We start from the raw sequence: 16,393 nt of genomic DNA, 5'->3' as shown, positions 1-16,393 counted from the left end.
GCAGAGCTTCTTCTCCTGGGACTTTGGGTTTCTTGTCCAAGCTCCGAGCTGGGTGTGAGCCAGAAACCAGTGGCTGGGAGAGACATTGCTGCTGAAGGGCTTCCTATGGCCAGGACTAAAGTGTCGAGTATCAAGGAACAGCTTGAGGTTACAGAAGCGCCAGCGCTCCCGTTGGATTCCCTCGTTGGAAGCTGAAAGCGGAGCTCCGTCTGGGACTCTGCTTTGTAAGGATTGAATGTAAAACTCCAGCGCAATCCCCGTTTCCCTCCCTCCTGTGGCCAGCGGCGCACGGAGAAGGGATGGGAGTTTCGGTGAGTTCGTGCTTCCCCCTGAGGGACAGGAATCCTTGCCGTGTCCAGCGGGGGTCCCTCCCCAGCCGTGCGGTCACTCCCCGGCCCGGCCCTGAGGCGCGGGGCAGTCGCGGGGCAGCCGCGCTCCGGCCCCGTCAGCGGCACCGCCGCTTCGTGCCGGGCAGGAGCGGCAGAAGGAGCCGGGCGGCGGCGGGGGCTGAATCCCGGCAGGAGGAGGAGGAAGAGGAAGAAGAAGAGGAAGAAGGGGCCGGGTCGGCCTGCGGTGTCCGATGGCCGGGGAGCAGCGGGGAGGCCTCGGGGAGCGGCGGCGGGCGGGGCTCTGCTGGAGCCGCCCCGAGGGGTTTGTGCCGCGCCGGGTCCCTGAACGAGCCGCTCCGCGGGACGGGCGAGCTGGGAACGAAAGGAAATACAGAGAAGAGAATAAAATACAATCAAAGAGCCGCACCGAGAGGCGTCTGCCCCGCCCGCGTCTGAAGGAGCTGCACCGAGGGACGGGCGGGGGGTGAGTAGAATAAATTCCAGAGAATGGAGTAAAATAGAATAAAAAACTGCACCGGGATGTCCGCGGCGCCCGGTGTCACTGAAGAGCCGCACGGCGGGACGGGCGCTGTCGGGTGTGGCCAGAAGGGCAGCGCCGAGGAGGGAGAGAGGTGTGAATAGAAAAACAAAAAAATAGAGAGAATGAAATAAAATACAAGAAAAGAGCCTCACCCGGGGATCTCCGCAGCTCCGTGTCACTGAAGGAGCTGCACCGAGAGAGCAGCGAGAGGTGACGGTGGTGAAAAAGCCGCACTGGAGGGGCTTGGCATGGGAGGTGGGAATGGACTAAACACTAGAGAATAGAATAAAAAAATAACCAAAACCCCGCACCGGGAGTGGCCGCTGCCCGTGACTGAAAGAGCCGCACCGAGGGACCATCGGGGCAGCACCGGGGGCTTTCGGCCGCCCCGCGTCACCGAAAGAGCCGCAGCCGGGGGCAGTTCTGGGGTCTTCTGGAGCCGGCCCGAGGGCTCTCGGCCGCCCCGCGTCACTGAAGGAGCCGCAGCGAGGGACGGGCGGGGCGCGGCCCGGATCGAGCCCCTCCAGCTGCGCCTCGAGCGGCGACCCCGCGGGACCGCGCCGGGGCCGGGCGGCGGCGGCAGCCGGAGCCGGGAAAGCGGCTTGGAGCGGCGGAGACGAGCGGGGTGTTCCCGAGCAGCTCCGCTCAGCCCTCGGGCACCGGGGGGTTCCGGGGGTTGTTCCCGACCAGCTCCGCTCAGCCCTCGGGCACCGCGCTGGGGTCGCCGCGCACTTTTCACCCCCGGCCGCCCCCACGGGCCGGGCCCCGCGGCTCCCGCTGCCGCCGCCTCAGCCCCGCCGAGCCCAGAAACCACGAAAAATCGCTGGCATGCACTAAAAAAGCTTTTCGTGCGCAGCGATGGGTGCGCGGGGAGTCCTTATGAACTCCCCTCCCCTCAGACCCTCCCGGGCACCGCCGGGCATTAGCGCAGCTCCCGGGGCCGTGTCCCGGCCACGCTTGGGTATTAAATCCGACAGATTTGAGGAGCGGGCACAGCCCTAGAAACCAGGGCTTTGCCCTCGGCAGCTTGGAGCGGCACGAGGGGGATAAAGGATCCCCTGCACTCACCGATGCCTCCTGAAGCAGCTCTGCCCCCCTAAGAACGAGGCTGTATTTGGGAGAGGGAGGATGGCTGGGATGGGATCTAGAATGAGACAGACACATGTTGGGATGAAGAGGTTTGAAGGGGTCCCGTCCCTGAGGAGGTTTTGGGGCACCCTCCTGCAAGAGCTCAAGATTTTCAATCACGGCACCATCTATACGCCTTTCCCAACCCGCTTGCCATAGCAGTCTCTGTGTGGGTTTCAAAAAGATTTCTGCCAGCTTTCTACAGTCAAACGGAGTCATTAAACCACTCGTAAAGATATGGTGCAACAAAGTTTGCACGTCCGGGTTGGTTTATCCATACTGCATCCCAGCTTTTTGTCCTTCTCGGACGAGCTTCCAATTGAGCCCCGCCCACTGGCGTTGGTTCGGATTACCGGGGGCAGCAATTCCCGGGAACGCTTGTGCAATAAATTCACCCTCAATCAAAGCCTCCCGTATGATTCCCTGCCACCGCCGAGCAGGATTGTCGGAAGCAGGGCGGCTTGGGGAGCCGCGGGCAGGACTTTCTTTTTTCCGCTCCGGCCTTTGAGCCGGGGGATCAGTCGTTCTTCGCATTCCCCGGCTCCGCTCCAGCTTTCGCCCCGGTTGGAATTTCCCCGCATTCCCTTCTCGCTCCCGCGGTTTTCCCCCTTCTCTGTTCGCCAAACTGTTTCCTCGGCAGGAGTCACAGGGCGGACGGACCCCCACCGGGGCCACCCCCCCGGGGAGCCGGGCCCGCGATCCCCGCGGCCAACGCCGGCCGAAAACTCGGCACCGCGACACACATTCAGCAGCTGATTCAGGATTCTTTCTCCCCTCCGCCACCAGTGGCGGTTTCTGGTTTTCTCTTTCTTTCTCCTGCCGCTTGTGTTCTCCAAGCGGCTCAATCGCTCTGCCCTTGAACACCCGCCGTTCGCATTGGAATCCCCGCTCTGGCTAAGCCGCGGTGAGGCAGACGGCGATGGGGGCAGCGGGGGACACACACGCCCCCCCAGTGCTAAAGTTAACTCTTCGGGGGACACCACGGGACACCTCCGAGGCAGTTCTGGTGCTTGCGGAGAGGGGAGCTCATCCACTTCCATTTTCTCTGGTTCTGGCACGGGCTGCGGAGCCTGTAACTCCGTCTCCGCGGGTGCAGAAGGCAGGGACGGTATAACTGGGTCTACTCCCCCAAAGAATTCTCGTGCTTACGTTGGAAAGGCAGCAGCGGGACTGCCTGGCTCTAGATGGGCTGCTGCCCCTACCGCAGCTGTTTTTTCTGCTTCTATTGGCCTCAGCGCCATTATTATTAACTTCCATAGCGTACTAAGCCCCTTAGTCTCTTTTAATCCATCGCTTATGGCGTCCCAAAGAGTGATTCCCAGCCTTTCCCACTCAAGAGTGCTGAGAACTCTCCCATGGGTGGCAAAAAATCCTCTCTCCCGACCCCATCTTAACAGTCTTTTCAAGACCTCCGGGTCATGCTTCTCTCAAAGAGAATGTGCTGGAGGACCCTGAACGTGGCCCGCTCCTCTTTCGACAGACCCTTCCCCATCCTCCAGCCCCCGGCCTCTCACCTCTTTGGGTGCACCCGCTGCAGCGTACGTTTTCCGGAGTTCTTTCCCCAGGAGCTTTCTTCGGCTCCCCCAACTCCAACGGAGCCGTTCTCTGACTCCCCCCTACACGGTCCAGCCCTGGCAGGCTCCGACCGGCGCTTCCTGCCTTTTCACTCCACAGACCCCCTTCAGAATCCAAAGGGTCCGGTCTGCTTCATTATCGCAGCATTTATCACATCACGAGGTCACCAGCATGCGGGAGCTCAGGACTTCTGAACAACGAACCAATATGATTCCACAGAAGACATTTTATTGTTTACATTGCACTCTACTTACACATTTTGCAACTGCTGTGCACACGATCACGCACTTCTTGATTGGTCCCTCGATTTTGTCCATGCGTTCTGCATGCACTTTTCAGAAAACAGGATTGGTTCTAGTCCAGTGCAGCACAGTCCTTCCTTATCTATTTCTCGCTGCCTTGGTATTCTGCTTCTCAGCTCCTTCTTTCCCAATTGAGCGCTGCTTACATTTCAGTAACCTTGATGCATTCCTGGTGGCTCTGATAAGAATCACTAAGGATGGTTTGGCTGGGGCACACTAACAGGGTTCACATACATTACAACACCCTCCAGTCCTGAGGGATGTGTTACTGGGAGGGGGGACACACCTGGCTCTTGCACTTGGAGTGCGGCTGTCATAGGTTAGCAAGCATAGTCCCGGAAGAGACGTCCTTGCTAAGGGGTGCTTACAGTTTCCTCTGGGAACTGATAGAGCCTATCAGCTGGCCAGTTTGAATATGGACAATTCTCTTAGCCACTTAAAGTTGTGATCACCTCTGTGATCCACATTTAAGAATAGGCAAACTTCCCCTCCAAGCTCTCTCTCGTTTCCGGCGCTGGGACAGGTGGCTGCGGGCCCCGTGTGGGGGCCAGCGGGCCCGGCCAGGCCCTGCTTGGGCCAGGCCGGGCCGGGCCACGGCCATCCTGAAGCCATGGACCTGTTCCAGCCATGGAACCCCCCCCACTGCCTTGCCGTGGGCAGCCGGAGCGGCTCGGCTCTCCCCCCTCTCCACTGCGATAAGAGAAATTCAACATTCCAGCTGCAAAGCTGCAAGGCCGAGGTGAGATTAACCCTTTTACTGCTGTGAAGAGCTGAAAACCTGAGGGAAGAGAGAGAGGAGATGCTTAAAGCTGAAATTCTCTTGTGAAGCTATGATATATCAGAGTATCCTGTTGTAATTTCATGAAGATATGGGGGGTGGAGTGTTCAACTCGTGAGCAAAAGCACCTGCGCTGAGATAGGCAGATGCTGACGCAGCTGTAATTTCATGAGAAGTTTGGACAGGGAGAGATGAACCAGATGAGGACTTTTGCTCCAAACGGGAAAGGAGAAAACCTCAGTCCCTAGAGATGAACCAGATGAGGACTTTTGCTCCAAATGGGAAAGGAGAAAACCTCAGTCCCTAGAGATGCTCCCAGAGACAGTCGTAACAATGAAGATGATGAAGACCCTTTGCTCCCAGGGAAGGAGAAGGGCCTCTGTTTTTGTTTCTGAACGGCTCAACCTTAAAATTGTACCCCAAAAAACTTCAAGAGTGGACCCTCGGAAGCAGTTGCGGGAAAAGCTGCAAGTCGGGGAAAAGGACTCACACGCAGGCAGAGAGACTCCTCTTCCTAAATGGACTGAACGATATTTGGAAGTGGGCGGCTGTCTCGTTGTGATAATGTTTTCATAGCATGAGCAAGAAGAGACTTCTCTTTCTAAATGGACTGAACAAGGTTATTATGGAAGTGGTAAACAGACTGAACATCTTAAGGGTTGTCTTTGAACATTGTCAGTGGGAGAAGGGAGGAAGGTGGGGGGAGGAGGAGAGTTCTGAAGGTGGTATAATTTTTTTTCTTCTTTTAGGTCTGTTAATAAACTTCTTTATATTCTTTCAAGTTTGGTGCCTGTTTTGCATTTCTCCTAATTCTTATCTCACAGCAGATAAACAGTAATGAGTATTTTGGACCAAACCACTACAGCGGCCCACAGGGAAGGACATGGGGAACCCATTTTAGGGTGGATCCTGCTGCTTTCCACCAATTTCAGCGGGGGGTATAAATGGCTCTGGGAGATTTCCCCGGTCATTTTAGGAGGTGGAGGTGACCCCTTTTTTGGGAGGATCCTGATGCTTTCCACCAGTTTGGGGGTTCTAAATGGCTTGTGGTGGACACATTTTCGTGGGTTCTGATGCTGCCCACCCGTGCTCCGCACTGGTCCGGACTGGTGCTCCCAGTGCCGCGTGGGGCAGGGCCATGGGGACCCCTCCACGGCACAGCGCGGCTGCTTTGGGGCTGGAGGCACTTGCCCGGCGCTGGCCATGGGGCGTGTGCTGGCAGCTGGGGCCGTACTGGTGGTACTGGTGGTGCTGGGAGCTCCCGTGTCTGGGGGCCAGTGGGACTCAGGTGAATGTGGGCATCTCAGGAGCGTGGTGGGGACGATGGGAAAATATTGAGAGAGGTGGGAAAAAGGGAGGAAGAGAGCAGAAAATGGGAGCTGGAATGCCCAGACCAGGAGTCCAGCCCAGGGGTCTCCGGCCGGACTGCCCCCCAGGAAGCGGCTCCCACAACCCCTCACCCTGTCCCCAAAATCCCTTGGCATCCCCCACCCATCTCTGTATTCCCCCTCCAAAATCTCCAGGCTCCTGCGGTGAGAACAAAGGGGTCCAAGTCCCCATCTAGTGTGACCACAAGCACCAAACTTTTTTCTCCACACAACAATCTTCCCTCTTTTCTCCTTCCTAGGTTCCCCCACAGCAGCTGGGAGCAGCCAAGAGCCCAGCGCTGCCCCAGCCCGACCAGCCCCAGCTCCACCCCTGCTCCTCCCACGGGATGCGATGGGTTTGGGGGGAGGGGGCCAAGGGTGGGCACTGGGCCTGGGGGGAGGAGGAGCAGGGGATGGGATAAAGGAGGAGGGGGAGAAGGGATGGAAGGAGGAGAAGGAGGAAGTGCAGGAGGAGTGGGAGGAAGAGGAGGGATAGAGGAGGAGCGGGAGCAGGAACAGGAGGAGAGGAAGAGGAGGCAGCACGTGCGTCCATCGTTCCCCGTATCTGCAGCCCCCCGCCCCGGGAGCATCGCTGCCCCCCCGCCCCCCCCCCGCATTCTGCAGGGGACTGGGGAGGGGAAGCTCACCCCAAATACCTTGTGTGGACCCTGGGAGGGTTTTTTGGGCGGTTTCCGCTGGCAGCTCACAGCAGAGCCCCGGCTGTGGGTGGGGGATGCGGGGTCTCCCCCCACGTGTGGGTTGGTCTCCCTGGGTCAGGCTCTGGTACCACGTGGCAATCGCCCGGTGCCGGTGCAGCGTGAGCGGGACGCCGGTTTCAGGGACACCGGTTTCAGGGACTGCCTGGAAGATCCAGGTTTGGGGGAAGCCCGAGAGCCACGGAGTGGGAAGAGCGGAGAGGGACGATCCCGGAGCTGGGGGACCCCTGGCAGCCTGAAGGGAGGGGGAAGATGGAGAGCAGGGGAACCAGGGACCCCTTGGACACTGAAGTGGGGAGCCTGGAAAGGGGGGACCCCTGGGATTCCCCGGACCCCTCGTAGCCCAGAGAAGGTGGGAACCCCGGATATGGGGGAACCTCAAAATACACAGGACCCCCAGAAACCCGGAGAGAGGGAACTCCTGAGAGGTTATTTTTGCTGAATCTTGGAGTTTTCTGTTTGAATTTGGATCTCTTGGGCTGAATCTTGATATTTTCTAAATTTTTGGGGTGGGGGAGGGAATCCTGTTGTTTCTGAGCTTTAGTGGTCTAAATGTTGCTGGTTTGGTTTTTTGAAGGGCAGAATTTTCCTATTGTGGAGGAGATTTTCCTGTATATCAAGATTTTGGGAGTTTTAGGACTGTGTCTCTGTGTTTAGGGCTTTTGTGGTTGGATCTTAATATTTTGAAGGGTTTTATGAACACAAATGCCTGGTGACTTCTAGAGATGGACTTGGGCTGGAGGAACCCCCAACCTAACACACTCACCCCTTGTTTTTGCCCTGAAAACAGGATTTGTCATTCCAAAGCTATGGCCAGATGGAGAAGGAGGCTGTGAGGAAGAGGAAGATGCCCCGGGAGCCCCAGGCAGGTGAGGAGGAAGTCACTGCCCCTTTCCCCCTCTCTCCTGCTCCATCTCCCAGCCCAGCATCGCCCCCGGCTGCAGGACAACCCCGCTGCCGACGCCGTCCTGCCGGGGATGGACTGGGGGGATCTCCTTCCCCTTCCCTGTGGCACGGAGGCAAATCCCATCCTCTCCTTCTCCACTCTCCTTCCTCTCCTCGTTCTGTCCTTATTCCTTCCACTTTCCTTCCTCCTCTCCTTCCTCCCTGGTTTCTTCTTCTTGTTCCTTCCCCTCCTTCTACCTTTTCCTTTTCCCTTCTCCCTGTCCCTTCCTCTCCTTCTCCTTCCTGCCCCAGGCACTGAGCTGCAGATGGAGACCAGGGGGAACAAATCCCTGTGGCAGAACCGCGTGGAAGAGGCCGCTTTCAGCAGCTCCTCGGTGCAGGAATCCAGCAGGGAGGAAAAACTGAAGAGATCCACGAGGAGTGGCTGCAAACCCAGCCCAGGGAGCTGCGAGGAGGAAAGACCCCCCGTGAGACAGAAAGGCAGCCGGAGATCCAGCCACAGCTCAGAGCTGATGGAGAAGCCTCAGGGTAGAGAGAAGCCCCACAAGGGCTTGGAATGTGGAAGAGATTTGGAAATCCACGGGGATGCAGAGATACCCCGCAGCCCCTGGAGGAGCCCCCACCGGAGCAGGGGATGCCTGAGGAGAGGCTGTGACCCCGTGCGAGACCCGTGGACAGAGGGGCCCTGCCGGAGCAGCCTGTCCTTGCAGGACTGACCCCGGGGCAGAGTGACCCCCGGGGCTGCAGCAGTGTGAGGGGACTGCTGCCCGTGGGACGGACTCAGGCTGGAGAAGTTCCTGGAGAACTGTCTGGTGGGAGGGAGCCCAGAGTGCAGCAGGGGAACGACTCCTGTCCCTGAGCAGCGGGAGAAGGCACCGGGGATGAACTGAGCACGGCCCCAATTCCCTGTGTCCTGCACTGCCGGGGTGGGAGGTGGAGATGGAAGGAGGGAGGGGTGGGAGGAAAAATTTGGAAGGGTCTTCTTTTACTTCGCATTACCCTGCTCTGAGTTTTTGGATTTTTCTGCCACAAATCTCTCCCCTCGTGCACTCAGCCAAAGGGGTTTGGGGCGGTTTCCCCTTTCTCGGGGAAATCAAAGCCATGCACTGATGCTCCGAATTAGGGGCGGCAGTAGCGAGGCTGCAGGGCTTCCCAAGGAGCCGGAGGCACCCGACACGCAGGGCTGGGCAGGTCGGGCCGGGAGCAGCGGAGAGCTTTGTTTCTCTTCTCAGCTGAATGGCGGCTCGGGCCGGGCCCGTTCCAGGGCTGCTCCTCAGCTGCGGCTTTCCCCTCACGCAGCCCGGGGGGCGCTGGGAGCGCGGGGCGGGGCTGGGCCGTGTGCAGAGCCCGCCCCTCGCTCCGATTGGGCGGTGCTGCCGTCAGTCGTGGTTCTGGCGCGCTGATTGGTCGGAGCGGGGAGCAGCCCGGGCCCGGAGCCGCCGGCAGGGCGGCCGTGGCGCAGCAGAGGCGCCATTGGCGGAGCGTCTGTGCGGGCCCGGGAGCGGCGGCGGCGGCGGCCGGAGCCCGGTGAGGCGGCGGCGGAGCTCGGAGGCGGCCCCAGCGCAGGTGGGAGCCGCGCTCGGTTCTGGCGGGGCTCGGGGCTGGCTGCGGGCGGAGGGGGCGGCAGGGGGCTGTGGCGGGTTCGTTGTGCCGTGTGGGCGCCGTGTTCGCCCTGGCGTGAGGGCGCTGCGGGAGCGGCTGCCCGCGGTCTCCTTCCCGCTGCTGCCTCGGCAGGAGCCGGTGCCGGAGCAGCGCTGGCTCGTCCCGGCTGCTGTGGGTAGGACAGAGGTGGCTGCCCCGTGGCCGGCAGTGTGCGGGAAAGTTCCCGTGGCCAGAGGTTTGTGTCCCCAGAGGAGCCGGAGGAGTCGTGTAAAAGTAACTTTATTCGTGGACAAAGGGAGAGGCCACGGGGCATTTCCCGTGGGGTCTGTCCAAGTGTTGGAGGACGCAGCCTCCTTTTTATGCCGATTTGCCCGGCCGCATCTCCGTGTCCCTTTCCGCAGTAGCTGAGGTCCTTGGAAGGTACAGACTTCCCGATCCGCCTGCTGCATGTGCCCCTTAATGTGCCCCCCCACTTTGTATAACATCCGATAGTCATGGCTCTGTGAAGTTTTATTTCCTTTGTTCTCTGTTTCACCACTTTTCCTTTGCCATCTCTTTGCCAAGAGCACTTTGAGTCATTTAATTTTCCACAACCTGCTGGTCCTTCTGCCGGAAGAGAATCTGATGGCATCCCAGGGTGAAATGTGGCGTTGCTCATGGGAGTGGATTGGTGGGTGAGAAGGTCAGGAGCTGGAGCTGTGTGCTTGGTTATGATTTGGAGGACAGCTTGTAATCTAATGATGCATTGAAATGATCAGTGGGTTCTCTGGCACCTGGTATGAATTTGTTCGGGTTCCCAGGGGCTGCTCCATGGTGTTGTAGGATTTGTTCTGGTGGCCGTTCATCTTTTCCCCATTTTTGGACGTTCCCTCCAGCCAGGGAAGCATCAATTGACCGCTTTTCTCTGATTAATCATCACATCCTTGCATTCCCAAGTCATTTCGCTGACCTTGTGTCAGCAAAAGCAGCCCAGTGGTCAAACCCACCCTGTATAACACAGAGAGTGCCAGCAGATGTTGGAGTGGGGAGAGGGATGATTCCCCCCCGCTTTTGTGAGTGAAGTTCTCCCAACATTCTCCGTTTGCTGTTTTCCTTTGCAGCTTCAGGGATTTCTGTTGCAGAGTCAGAGATGCTCAGTGTGGGCTCTGCCTTTAGCGATGCAAATTCCGTCAGTGCAGGGAGGCAGAGCTTGGGGTGAGGGGCAGAGGGAATCAGCCCAATTCCTGTGGCAGGCAAGGAGAGCCTGGGACATTGTGCACACTTCCCGCAGCAGAGTTAATTTGCAATTCTAAAGCTCCTCTGCTGGCTGCGTGGAAGGAAGCTTCCCTTGCATGGCAGCCATCAGGTGACTCACAAGTGGCCCCCCAAAAGGGGGTTCCCCCCCCCCCGGGGTTATTTTTTAATATTTTTGAACTGTTTATGAGGAAAAGGATCAGTTTTAAAGCTGTCCTAGTTTTGCAAAATGCAGCCTTAAGGTGAACATTGACAAACCCATTCCAAAATTCTGCCATCACTAACAGCCACGCACACACATACACAAAAAACCTCCAAAGCAATAAAGATTTTTGGTTCTTCTCCTCGGACTAAAAATTGACTCTCACACCTTTGGCCCAGACCCAACTCACAATATCAAAGTAGAATTTTTAAGAAAAACCATTCTAATGGTGTAATCTTGTCACTGAAACTGTGGGAAGAACAAAAACTCTCCAACGACCTTTTTAGTGTTAGAGGATCAAGGCATTACTTTATTCTGGCCAGGATGTGCAACAGAAATCATTTCATGCACACAGAGCCCGGGTGTGCAGAGAAAATCATTCCATGGCACACGAGTTGTACCAGATTTTTCCTCAACTTTATGCAGTCTAAACCCATAGAAATCCGTAGGTTTAATGTTCATTGGTTCCAAGTTGGGTAGTTCTTAGTATTTGGTTTCCTATTGGCCCCGGATTGCTTGGCCTCTGATGTTAATTAGGTGCACACTCCTTGATTTCCTTCTCAGCCTTTTCCAGAGCAGGGGTCTCCAGCTGTGCCGGGGGCAGTGTCTGGGGTAGCTGTTCCTTGATGTTTGCTGATGGGCGTTGATGTTTTGTTGATGGGCGTTATCTTTTGGGTATCTTTTGGGCTATTCCCAGTCTGTTGAGATGTTAAGCTCATCTCTGCTGAGTGGTGTAACATCCCTTAACAAACACATTAAAATTCCTTTCCCCAAGGCAGAGGCAAACCAAGCCTGAGTAGAGAAATAAAATTTTAAAGCAATTCTGAACTTGGTATATTTTCCAGCAATCGAATCCCGCCCAGCCCAGAGTGTGAGTGTAACTGAGAGCCAGAGTGGAATTCTCCCGCTGTCTCGTGCAGCAGCTGTGGCGAGTGCAGGCACAGAAAGCTCTGAAGGTCGCCCGGTGCCAGCGAGGATTGGCCCCCAGTGCCTGGAGATGCCAGAGGAGGTGCCCAGCCAGACTATTCCAGCAGAGGATCTGTGGGCAGCCCCCGGGGCTTCCCCCGCTGTGGAGCCCTGGCTGCTGCTGCGGCCCCTTCTGTGCAGGGTCAGTGGCGGCCTCGCATGGTCCTCCTGCAGCCGGGGAGTGCAAATCCGCGGGGCTTCAGAGAGCTTGAGGCGAGGGTGAGGGGTCCCCCCGTGTTCAGCTGTGCTGGCGGCTGTTTCTGTGCTCGGGGACACTTGGAATGGGCCACGCCCTTGGCCACCAGTGGTGCTTCTTTGCGCTCCTCAGGCAGGACACGATGTCCTGGTTGGATGTTGTGGGCAGCAAAGTGCCAAGGCAGGGTCTGTGCCAGCCGAGCTTCCTGTGGAAGAGATTTCACAAGAGACAGGATTGTGGCCACAGACTGCTTGAAACACACATCCCTGATCTCCATCCCCCACTAGGTCGAGAATTTCCAGGGGGAGGAATTGGAAACCTCAATTCCAGGGGAGGTAATTGAATATCTGCCCTGGGTCTGGCTCTTCTTCTTGCCCAAGCCAATGGCAGCAGCCGTACCCGTGGCATCTTGGTTTCTCTCAGCAGCTTCAGAAGGTGTTTCTTTATTTCCCCATTCATTGTTTCTACCCGACCTGAGCTCTGGGGTTGCCAGGGTGTTTGGAGGTGCCACTGTGTTCCTAAAGCAGCCAGAACGGCCTGAAGGATCTTTCCTGTAAAATGAGTTCCCCTGTCTGAGTCTATTGTCTGGGAGGGCCAGGGCAGGAGGCTCAGTTAATCTGCTTTTGAAGCCTTGAAAATTGTGCTTTCCTTCTGGTGTCCATGATGGGGTTTCTTGGCTGGCAGGAGAGGAGTGTTGTAGGGAGAGATGCCTGGCTCCAGAAGCGCTGCCTTTAGCAGGGCCTCAGTAAGAGGCTGTAACCCCTTCCTTGCCTCCCTTGGAACAGGGTATTGCTTTTAGACACCACTTGTCCTGGATGCTTCAGAGGAATTTGGAGAGGCTCCATATCTAATTTTGCCTATTTCCCTGGGGCTGCCCACACTTCTGGGTTCCCTTCAGCAGAGGCCTTGGCAGACATTTGACACCAAGGTACAGCAGCATTAGCCTCTGTATCTCCTTTGACAATATGAATTTGCATTCCCACTTCAGCCACCAAATCCCTTCCCAGTAAATTACAATCACAATTAGGAACAAACTGAAATTGATGGGTTTCAAACCCATCTCCCACAGCTACTGATAGTGGTTGAATAAAATACCCCTGCTCATCTTTCCCAGTTATTGCCTGAATGATGAAAGAACTTCTTGACAATTTCCCCCCTTAGGTCTCAGATTCGGAGTGGATTGAGAGGCCCCTGTGTCCGTCAGGAGCGGCCTCGTCTCGATGCAGAGGCGCCCTGAATGTTCTCAAGGGCTCTGGTGCGGTGGGTCCCTGGTGTGCTGGGAGCTCTGAGAGCCCTGACAATCCATGTCCATCAGGGGTGGACTTGCTGGTGCTGAGGGTGCTGCTGTCTGTGCTTGCAGTGTCCTTGTGGCCTGCAGCTGGAGCCCTGATTCCTTGGCAGGGGCTGTTTGGGTGGGCTCTGCCGTGCCGAGGAGGGCAATGCCTGTGCCAGGTGCTTGTGGCCGCCGCCGTCCCCTGGGTGCTGGGGCCCCCTTGGGCCCTGCGGTTCATCCCTGGGGGGCTGTAGAAACTCTGCCATGGCCTTTGCCTTCACCTTGGCCTTTTGCTCATCCCTTCTTGCATTCCCCTGCTGAGCCTTCCTGGCCAAGTGCTGCAGGGGCTTCTTGTGCATCTCCTGCAGCCCCCTCAGTGCCTGTGGGTGCTCATCCTCTGACAGCTGCTGAGCTTTCTGCACAATCATTCGTTTCTCCAGTGACCCAAACAAGATCGATGAAAGAAAATCCTGATCCTTCCACATCCCGCAGCCTCCTGGGGGCCGGGGGCCAGTGCCGGCCCTGCCCGGGGGGTGTTGGGGTCAGGCAGTGCCCGGCGCTGAGCCCCGTCTGCCCCACAGCCCCGGCCCGGCCCCGCAGCTCCCCACAGGCCCCCAGCCCGTGCTGCCCTGTCCTGCTGCTCCCCACCACAGAGAAACACCCTGAAATCCTGAACCTTTTTGTTTCCCAGTCCTGGAACGCGGGGATACAAAAGATCTGGATCAGCTGGCAAATTTTGAGGATAAGATGGTGCTGAAAAGCATCCCATTCTTCACTTTTTTCTCTTCCTCCTCTTTTCCATCTTCCTTTTCCTTTCTTACCACATAGATTCCTCCTGCTGCTGTTTGCCTTAACCATATTCCTGCACACTCCCTTCAACCAATCCCTTCCCAGCACACCAACACCATCTGTCCCCTGTTGCTGAGACCCCTTCTCGACTTCACTTTTTACCCATGCTGGGTGTCCATGTCCTTAATTAGCTCTGGGAGAATGTGCAAACTGCCTCCACCTTGTCCCCTTTTGTATAGGACTCGATGTCCATGGTTGTGTTGAGGCTTTGTTGTTGTTCTGGAAGTTGAGGAATTGAGCAGGAGCTTGGCTGAGCAGCAGTGTGTGTCAATCAGTGCCATTTTGTGGAGCTGATGGTTTCTGCTTGTGTCACTTGCTTGTGTCCAAGTCGGTGTGGCTGTGTCGGAGCAGATTGAGAGCATGTGTTTGTAGGGAGGCGTTGCTGTTGTTCCTTGGCTGGGGGTGCCCGGTTTTCGGGCCATCCCCCCTGGAGCAGGGTGTCCCCCCTTGGTGCAGGCGCGGCCCTCAGGCAGCGCTGAGCCAATCAGAAGGCGCGGCGCTGGTGACTCAGCAGTTGCCAGGCAGAGCCGCAGCGCCCGGCGCTCCCCAGCTGGAGCCCCCGTGTGGCCCGGCGCCCCCCGCGAGGGGAATTTGGGGAGGTGGGAGGGGGGGAGCGCCAAGGCCGGGCCGGCCCGTGCTGTGCTGGCAGAAGTGGCTGCGGCGGGGGCCGAGTGCGGGCAGGAGCGGCCGAGAGCCCAGCGCTGCCGCAGCCCGAGCTGCCGCAGCTGCATCCCTGCTGGTGCTGTGGGATGCGAGAGCTCTGGGGGGCAGAGCGAGCCAGGGGTGGGTGCTGGGCCTGGGGGGAGGAGGAGAAAGGCTGGAGGAGCAGGGCTGGAGGCCAGAATGGTGAAAGGATGGACGTGGGAGCAGCAGGTGGGATTCAGCAGGAGAAGGAGTAGTGTGAGGAAGAGGAGTGTGAGGAAGAGTAGGGACACAGGAGGAGGAGGAGGAGGAGCAGGAAGAGGAGGCACCGCAAGGTTCCAGCACTCGCTGTATCTGCAGCCTCCCCCCAGCCCCAGGAGCGTTACCCCCCCCATCCAGCAGGTGATCAGGGAGGGGGGATCCACGATTTTCCCGTGGGTGAATCTTGGTGTTTCTGAGGTTTCTTGGGCTCCATGTTGGTGCTTTGGTTTTTTTGTGGGGGCTGAATGTGTTTATATTTTGGAGAGTGTTTTGTCTGAATCTTGATGTTTTGGGAGTTTTGTGTCTGTGTCTTGATGTCTGGGAGCGTTTTGGTCTGAATCGTGGTGTTTTGGAGGTTTTTATGGACACAAGATGCCTGGTGATGGACCTGGGCAGGAGGAATCCCCAGCCCAAGGCGCTCATCCCTTGGTTTTTCCCCAATTCAGGATTTGTCATTCCCAAGGCGTGGCTGGATGGAGGAGGAGGAAAAGCCCCGGAGATGCCGCACGAGGAGGGACTGCAAACACAGCCCAGAGAGATCCAAGGAGGAAAGAGCCCCCCTGTGCCGGGAAGGCGGCCGGAGATCCAGGGGGAGCTTGGAGCTGGGGGAGAAGCCTCAGGGCGGGGAGAAGCCCCACAAGTGCTTGGAATGTGGGATGAGCTTGAGCCAGAGCTCCAGCCTGAGAAACCATCAGCGCATCAACACCGGGGAGAGGCCCTACGAATGTGGGGAGTGTGGGAAGAGCTTCAGCCGGAGCTCCAGCCTGATCCAGCACCAGAGGATCCACACTGGGGAGAAGCCCTACGAGTGTGGGAAATGTGGGAAGGGCTTTGCCAGCAGCTCCCACCTGATCCAGCACCGGGTGGTCCACACCGGGGAACGGCCCTATGAGTGCTTGGATTGTTGGAAGAGCTTCAGCCGGAGCTCTGACCTGAGGGTACACCAGCGCACCCACACTGGGGAGAGGCCCTACGAGTGTTCTGAGTGTGGGAAGAGGTTTCACAGGAGCTCCATTCTCCTCGTACATCAGCGCATTCACACGGATGAGAGGCCCTTCCGCTGCTCCGACTGCAGGAAGGGCTTCAAACGCAACGCCCAACTCATCAGGCACTGTCGCATCCACCCCGGGGAGAGGCCCTACGAGTGTCCCCAGCTTGGGAAGAGCTTCTCACAGAGCTCTACCTTGACCAAACACCAACGGAGGCACCACTAAGGGAAGCCCTGCGAGTGCCCCGAGTGCGGGAAGAGCTTCGTGCGCTGCTCCAGCTCCATCCCCCGTGGGAGGATCGGCGTTGGATGATCCCCAGTGACCCCCGTTGGGCAGAGCCCTGGTGACCCCCGTTCCGGGTGATCCGCGCTGGGTGGGGGGAAGGTGTTGGAGAGATTTCTTTGCCTTCCCCTTGTGCTGCTGGGATTTGGCTGGGAATAAATTCCCTCCCTGTGCCCAGGCTGGGTCTGTTGTGCCTGTGCCGGTGCTCCGGGCGGGATCTCTCCCGCTCCTTCTCTCAGCTCCTGGGCCTTTCCTT

General features: G+C 57.8%; 1 protein-coding gene across 3 annotated transcripts; it reads left to right on the top strand.

Moving 5' to 3' along the window:
* The first annotated feature begins 8,702 nt into the window (after positions 1-8,702).
* On the top strand, positions 8,703-16,363 carry LOC121665388 (zinc finger protein 239-like). Of its 3 annotated transcripts, XM_042029489.1 has the most exons (3): positions 8,703-9,208; positions 15,313-15,863; positions 16,032-16,363. In XM_042029489.1, exons 1-3 carry the CDS (start codon positions 8,879-8,881, stop codon positions 16,078-16,080), a joined length of 930 nt encoding a protein of 309 aa, XP_041885423.1. In that variant the 5' UTR covers positions 8,703-8,878; the 3' UTR covers positions 16,081-16,363. The 3 variants fall into 3 exon arrangements, with proteins under 3 accessions (XP_041885423.1, XP_041885421.1, XP_041885422.1); XM_042029487.1 differs by having other exon boundaries at positions 8,704-9,208; positions 15,313-16,363; XM_042029488.1 differs by lacking the exon at positions 8,703-9,208 and adding an exon at positions 14,547-15,007 and having other exon boundaries at positions 15,313-16,363.
* The last annotated feature ends 30 nt before the right edge of the window (positions 16,364-16,393 follow it).

Source organism: Corvus kubaryi, unplaced genomic scaffold (assembly GCF_017639235.1).
Source record: "Corvus kubaryi isolate FWS band 111438036 unplaced genomic scaffold, C.kubaryi_AGA036_p1.0 37324, whole genome shotgun sequence".
Taxonomy (NCBI): Eukaryota; Metazoa; Chordata; class Aves; order Passeriformes; family Corvidae; genus Corvus; species Corvus kubaryi.
Note: the sequence above shows the minus strand (reverse complement) of the source record. Positions and strands in the feature narration are given on the sequence as shown.